Raw genomic sequence first — 7,177 nt, 5'->3', positions numbered from 1 at the left:
TGGTTCCCTCTATGTGAATAATGTGTTCCAATTAGAACTTTGGGATTGTATTATAATAATTTCATTAAATTCCATAGCGCTACCTAATAGCCTTTGTTTCCTCCTTTCATTAGAAATCATTCATTCAATATTTATGTACATTTTGATTATATTCATGTAAAAATTAAAGATTGTTGGGTTCTTTAATCGATGTCATGAAGTTTTAAATCTCACTTGATTGCATGACAGACACTTATGGAGTCAGACCGGATCATTTTTTATTTCTTTGGGTTCATCTAATTAAAATTGTTCATTTGATTATAATTTTTATAAAATTAGAATTTGGTTGATCTTTGATTTAATCTAAGATGTTTTCACTTCAAATATTTCATAAGGATTTGTGATTGATAAAGAGAAATTTTTGTATTTTGTATATATTTCTTAAAAGGGGAGATAATGTGGCTTTAATGGTTTTGAATGTGAGCATAATTCATGATGTTCCCCTAGTATACTTTCTAACAATTATAATGATACTGCTATAGCCACTCTTTAATATGATATGAATCATAAATATCCTAAACACAGTGAAATTGATCTTCATTATACCTAGGATGAAACTTCACTCTATTATTCTTCTTCTTCACTATATTACTATGAAGATAAACATGCATATATCTTCACTAATTCTCATGTGGAGTTTATATTTTTTCATGCCAAACTAAAATCATCATAATCTATGGGTCCTCAAACTTGAGCTCATAAGTCTTGCATTTTAGTGTTATTCTTTCATGTTAGCAACATCCGATCATTAAAAAAATCATACATACATACATATATATATATATATATATACACACGGGCAGCAAGGACTAGTCTTATACCATGTAGGCCCCAATCTTAAAATGCAATATATCATAGCCATAATAAAACACTACAATCAAACGCCAATGGTAGCAATAACATAACATGGGCTAACATGCACATTTCGGTGGCAACATCCAACTAACAGAAGCGTGGCATCTATTAATGCAAAGCATCAAACACCCATCGTTCCACACACATCGATTAAGCATCAAATAAACAGAAAATAACCAGCTTAGCTGCTGCCCGCCTCATTAATTGCACCACCAACATCCATCTGCCTCCATTAATGCTTTAATCAATCCCTTCTACTTGCATCTCTACTGCTTTGACACCACAAACCAAAACCAAAGAAATTCACTTAAAAAAAATTAAAATCAAATACTAAAGACATCTCTACTACTTTAACATCTAATCGGTTGTATATTTTGACCATTGCATTATAAATCTAAAAGAGAAAATAAAGAGAGAAGAAATGCATTCCCTGCCTTGTTTATAAATTTCACGTTTTGTGAGGCCGAAGATAACAGAGGAAGCTTCAGCTGGCTAGCTCACGCCAAAAAGCTCCCACCTTTGCTCTTCTTTCATCTTCTTGTTTATATATCAAAACTTCCGGACCAAGAAACGAAAAGAAAGATGAAGAACGCGGTAATGGCGGAGATAGAAGCCGGCAAGCCCGCAAGCAACGGGTTGATCCCAGGAGGATTGAGTCCACTCAGTGAAACTCTTTGGAGAGAGAAGACGAACACGGACCTTCTCGGCGACGTTTCGGCGAGGTTGACATGGAAAGATTTGACGGTAACGGTTGCGCTTGGAAACGGTGAAACGCAGTGTGTGCTCGAAGGCCTCACTGGGTACGCAGAACCAGGAAGCTTCACTGCTCTCATGGGTCCGTCAGGCTCCGGCAAGTCAACTCTTTTAGATGCGCTCTCGAGCCGCTTAGCGTCCAACGCTTTTCTCTCCGGAGTTGTTCTCCTCAATGGCCGGAAGACGAAGCTTACTTTCGGGACCGCTGTAATTTCTCTTTTTCTCTGTGTGGTAATCTTCACTTCAATGTTTCAAAACAGGGGAGCTTGCTTGTTCTTACAGAGCTTTGCTTCTGTTGCAGGCATACGTGACGCAAGATGACAACTTGATTGGAACTTTGACTGTGAGGGAGACGATAATGTATTCGGCGAGGCTGCGGCTGCCGGATGAAATGGAGAGGGAGTCGAAGCGAGCTCTTGTGGAGGGGACGATAGTGGAAATGGGGCTGCAGGACTGCGCTGATACAGTGATCGGAAACTGGCATCTAAGAGGAATAAGCGGCGGAGAGAAGAGGAGAGTTAGCATTGCAATTGAGATTCTTATGAGGCCGAGGCTTCTGTTTCTTGATGAGCCAACAAGCGGTCTTGATAGGTACTGATTTTAACGGAAAGATGGCGTTTTGTTTTAGAAAAGTTGAATTCTGAACTAAAGTTTGTAGTTTTTTTTGTTTGATATGGTATGGCGTGCAGTGCTTCTGCTTTCTTTGTGACGCAAACGCTGAGAGGACTATCAAGAGATGGGCGTACTGTTATAGCTTCAATTCATCAGCCGAGCAGTGAGGTGTTCGAGTTGTTTGATCAGCTTTATTTGCTTTCAGGAGGCAAAACAGTTTATTTTGGAGAGGCCTCAAAGGCATATGAGTCATGTAGAATCATAAAACGTGTCTTCTTTTTTTTTTTCTTTTACATTTTTTTGTTGTATTGTTTTATTTATTTGATTTTTAGTATATTGCAGTTCTTTTCGGAAGCTGGATTTCCTTGCCCATCACTGAGAAACCCATCAGATCATTTCCTGAGATGCGTAAACTCGGATTTTGATAAGGTTAAAGCTACATTAAAGGGTTCAATGAAAGCAAGGGTAGGAATATCTCATTCATATCTCTTCCCTGCCTTGATTTTTATTTTACTTCTGTTGAACTTCATTCGTTTGCTCTGCAGTTCGAGAAGAGTGATGATCCTCTGGAGAAAATCACCACATCAGAAGCAACGCGAAGGCTGGTTGAATACTATCGTCGCTCTCAGTATTACTACTCAGCAAGAGAGAAAGTGGATGAGATCTCTCGAGTTGTATGTTTCTGAATCTCGTATCATCTTATTGATTCAAAATCATACCTTTTTTGAAGTTCTGACAAAAAAAAAAGTTATCTTTTTGTTGCAGAAAGGAACTATTCTGGATCCCGGAGGAAGCCAGGCCAGTTTCTTCATGCAAGCCTATGTTTTAACCAAGCGTTCCTTCATAAACATGTCCAGAGATTTTGGTTACTACTGGCTCAGGCTTGTCATTTACTTGGTTGTAACTGTTTGCATTGGAACAATATACTTAAATGTGGGAACCCAATACAACTCCATCCTGGTATATCTCTACTGCTAAACATTCAGATTGATTTAGAAAAAAAATTTACATTAGAAATTAAATTTAAATTTTACTCATCAATCTTCCTTCTTATTGCAAAACAGGCTAGAGGTGCTTGTGCATCTTTTGTCTTTGGTTTCGTCACCTTCATGTCCATAGGAGGCTTTCCTTCCTTCGTCGAAGATATGAAGGTCAGCTTAAGCTACAAGTTCATCTCTATGCAAAATAGAGAACTTTAAGCTTTTTTACTCCAAAGAAAATATGACAAATTTGGCAGCATTTATTTTTTACTTTAAAAGTATTCTTTTTACAGGAAACCAAAGTGGGGAACAGGTTTAACAAAAATATAAATGCTCATTTATTTGAAATAAATTCTCATGATTCAGGTCTTTCAGAGAGAGAGACTCAATGGGCACTATGGAGTGATTGCATTTGTTATCGGCAATACAGTTTCTGCAATGCCATTTTTAATCTTGATAACCTTCCTCTCTGGGACCATATGCTACTTCATGGTGCGGCTTCATCCAGGATTCCTTCATTATCTGTTCTTTGTGCTTTGCCTCTACTCCAGTGTTACTGTAGTTGAGAGCTTGATGATGGCCATAGCTAGTGTTGTTCCAAATTTTCTTATGGGGATCATTTTAGGAGCAGGAATTCAGGTAATTTTATAAAATATTTCTTCAAATTGCTCTGTAATTTTTATTTTGGAAGATTACCACTTAATTCTTATGTTTATAGATATCTAACTTCTAAACTAAATCAAAGTTTAGATGTTAAATATGTAAATATATAAGAATTGGGGGGTATGAATTTATGGTGGTGCCTCACATACTATTAGTATGATGTTTGCATTTCATCTGCATCTTATGTTCTCTCATAGAGTACAAATGCATACAAATTAAATTTTGGACTGTAAATTTAACTTATAACCATTAATCTGTAAGATTTAATAAATGAACTAAATTTTCACTATGGAAGCATTAACACTAATACTTCCTTCACTATGAATGAATTCCTGCAATGAAATAATATAAATCCCAGAAAAATAAAATAAATTTTCAATACAACTATTCAAATCAACACATTACATGAAACCTGAATCAAACCAAACAGCCCCATAAATGTCAATAAGAAAATACATCTTCCTGTCATTCAGCTGATCAATCCCTCTTATGTCAATCATGAAACAGGGAATTTTTATGCTGGTTTCTGGCTACTTCAGACTCCCAAAAGACATTCCAAAGCCTGTCTGGAGATACCCAATGTCATACATAAGCTTCCACTACTGGGCTCTGCAGGTAATGTTACATTCATAACCCATACCAGTTTTTTAAAGAGCCATCATGTTGTTGTTATCATGCATGCACTCTTCTCGCAGGGACAATACCAAAATGACCTCAGTGGCTTGCTCTTTGATGGCCAGAGCCCCTATGACTTCAAGATCCCTGGCGACTACATTCTCGAGCATGTTTTTCAGATCGAAGTTCATCGATCGAAATGGTGGGATCTATCCGTTCTCTTCAGCATGATCATCATTTACCGCGTTATCTTCTTCATCATGATCAAGATCAGCGAAGATTTTACTCCCTGGATCCGGGGCTACATTGCAAGGAGGAGGCTTCAGAAGAAACAGAGCCTGCAAGCCGCATCCGAACTCGCAAACCGGACTCCATCTCTTCGAGGCTATGTCGGCCCGCCGCTGTCCGGCCGTTCTGAGTCATCAGAGACAGTTTAGGAAAGCCAATATGTAATTTAATCTCACAGAGTATATGGTATGTTATATACTAGACAGAGTTATCAGTCTTATGATTGTTGCTATCACTCCATTAAATGGCATTCACTTGCTTTTCTTTTTGTCTTTGGATTGAAGGGAAAAGATGAAATGAATGCTAACATGTTATGAGATGATAAATGTAAAGATAATGATTTAAGTTTACTTTCTTTTTTCTTCATCTTTTTTCAACACATTGAATTCCTTCAACAGACCCACTTTACTTGAGTATATGAGTCCATTAAAGCTATCATTTGGAAATGAAAATTTAAAAGTTTATCTGTATAAATTTCAGCAAAAGTTTGGTCATTTGGTGAAATAAAAGATAATTTATTATATGTTTTCCAGCACATATATGGGTGCCAATCCAACCTACACATAATTGATCTGAACTTCTTTGGGATCACTTTTTTCTCCTATGTTTTATTCTAAAAGCATATTTATTTAGTGCATTTCTTGTATATTTTTATTTTTGTTTTCAAAAAGAAATTAATTTAAAAAAAAAAACAATCAAAATATCTAAATTTTTTGAATTTTTTTTTAAAATAATTAAATATGTTATAACATACTAAATATATTTTATTCCAAGTAAAAATAAAAATCAAAAGTAATGTAGTGTCAATTGACCCATGATTTTATGATTACCTAATTTTGATATAGAACTAAAATGGTAACCAAAAAATATAATTTAATATGACTTCATTTGTGATTTAAAGAAAGCATAATCTAATAAATAGAGTCATTAGTTTCAGGTTGGTCTCAGTTCAACTTGATATTTATGGCTTATTTAAATTGACCCAAACTAACATCAAATTTGCAGTTCAAGACACAACTTCAAATGTTTGTGTTTAGGTCTGACTTAGATTTTTATAAAATGTACAGTAAGCATATCCTTAACCACAAAATAATAAATAAATAAAATAAAATAAATCAATGTTTCTTAATACCTAGGCATGCATGCTTAGGCATCTTAAATATCATCAGAATATGTGATAAAATGTATCTTAAAAAAACTTAGCATGCAAATTGGGTATTAATCCAACAGCAATGCCAATATTTCACATCAAACCTTCACTGTTAGTACATTTGTAATGGTAGAAATATCAACATTGTTGAGTTTGGTATATTCAGTTCTAGAATAGTATGATCTATTACAATTGAAGTTCTCAGGATCTTCTACAACATATGGAGTTCATAAGATCAGCTAAAATATTCTTGGTTGTCAGGGCTGTCAAGTTTGAATTAGAGATTCCGTTAGCCTCATGGCTTGGTATGTTCATATCAAATTGGGGATAGAACATATGGCTTGGCTTATCATATGTATATATAATTTTATATTATTTTAAAGCTACTGAGGTGGATATTTTTAATATTTTATCCTCAAGTTACTCAACGTGTAAGGACATGGCATGCTGGCTACCTTAACTTTGAGTAACATGGCACAATCACTAACAATAAAGGGCAATATAAATTATATTAAATATTGTATAATGAGTTTGATTTTTTTTTTTTTTTGTGATTGATATTTGGTCAACAATCTAGATGTATCTGGATGCTCAACTCAGAAGATCTTGGAAGACCAACAACCCATTTATTTTTTTAGTCATTATTTTAATTTTGGTTTCTCTATCTCTAACACTAGCACTAACAAATATGATTTGAACAAGAAGATATGATCTTAACAACAACAAATCTAAAAGCTTGATCATCCATGTTGTACCACAATCTTCAAGATTGTGTAGGAATATCTCCCAAGCAAATTCTTCAATTCCTTTAATGATGCGTCCGTTTTAAGCTCAACTTTTGAATCAGAAACTTGTTGCAAGATGTCTAATAAAGAACACTTTTCTATTGTGATATTTCATATGATTTCATTTTTATGTTTTGCCTGGATATATTTATTTGTATATGCAGTATGCAGGTTGAAAGTCAGTAAGGGGAGTAAAAAGAGCAAGATTCGTGCTAAGTGCTAGACCAGTGCCTAGGCACCCATGCCTGAAGCTTGGACGCCTAAACCAGCTCCTTGTTTTGCTAATATTACAAAGAGCATGAAAAGTAGGCGGCCGGTCCAAGAACCTATGTACCCAGAACTGACCTATGGACTTTTTCCTCAATTTCAACACGTTTGGGCTATCTGTAAGCATAAATTCATTATTTCTAAAGGAGAAGGGGATCTCGTGTGTTATT

General features: G+C 35.3%; 1 protein-coding gene across 2 annotated transcripts; it reads left to right on the top strand.

Annotated features, from left to right (window-relative positions):
• Nucleotides 1-1,239: 1,239 nt before the first annotated feature.
• Nucleotides 1,240-5,169, top strand: LOC110025505 (ABC transporter G family member 11). Of its 2 annotated transcripts, XM_020726032.1 has the most exons (10): nt 1,241-1,854; nt 1,949-2,238; nt 2,337-2,506; nt 2,600-2,724; nt 2,805-2,933; nt 3,025-3,219; nt 3,324-3,410; nt 3,606-3,878; nt 4,410-4,517; nt 4,598-5,169. In XM_020726032.1, the coding sequence occupies exons 1-10, from the start codon at nt 1,477-1,479 to the stop codon at nt 4,952-4,954; spliced, it is 2,112 nt and encodes a 703-aa protein (XP_020581691.1). In that variant the 5' UTR covers nt 1,241-1,476; the 3' UTR covers nt 4,955-5,169. The 2 variants fall into 2 exon arrangements, with proteins under 2 accessions (XP_020581690.1, XP_020581691.1); XM_020726031.1 differs by having other exon boundaries at nt 1,240-1,854; nt 2,337-2,724.
• Nucleotides 5,170-7,177: the final 2,008 nt, after the last annotated feature.

This window comes from Phalaenopsis equestris, unplaced genomic scaffold (assembly GCF_001263595.1).
Source record: "Phalaenopsis equestris unplaced genomic scaffold, ASM126359v1 Scaffold000301, whole genome shotgun sequence".
In the NCBI taxonomy this organism is placed as follows: Eukaryota; Viridiplantae; Streptophyta; class Magnoliopsida; order Asparagales; family Orchidaceae; genus Phalaenopsis; species Phalaenopsis equestris.
The sequence above is the reverse complement of the archived record's forward strand: the minus strand, read 5'-3'. Positions and strand labels throughout refer to the sequence as shown.

What these genes read in the sequence shown, in the direction of transcription:
- LOC110025505 (XM_020726031.1), top strand. Translation starts at nt 1,477, where the DNA reads ATGAAGAACGCGGTAATGGCGGAGATAGAAGCCGGCAAGCCCGCAAGC. An exon ending in AGCTTACTTTCGGGACCGCT is followed by an intron (nt 1,855 to 1,948) that starts GTAATTTCTCTT and finishes CTTCTGTTGCAG; the next exon opens with GCATACGTGACGCAAGATGA. An exon ending in TTTTAGGAGCAGGAATTCAG is followed by an intron (nt 3,879 to 4,409) that starts GTAATTTTATAA and finishes ATCATGAAACAG; the next exon opens with GGAATTTTTATGCTGGTTTC.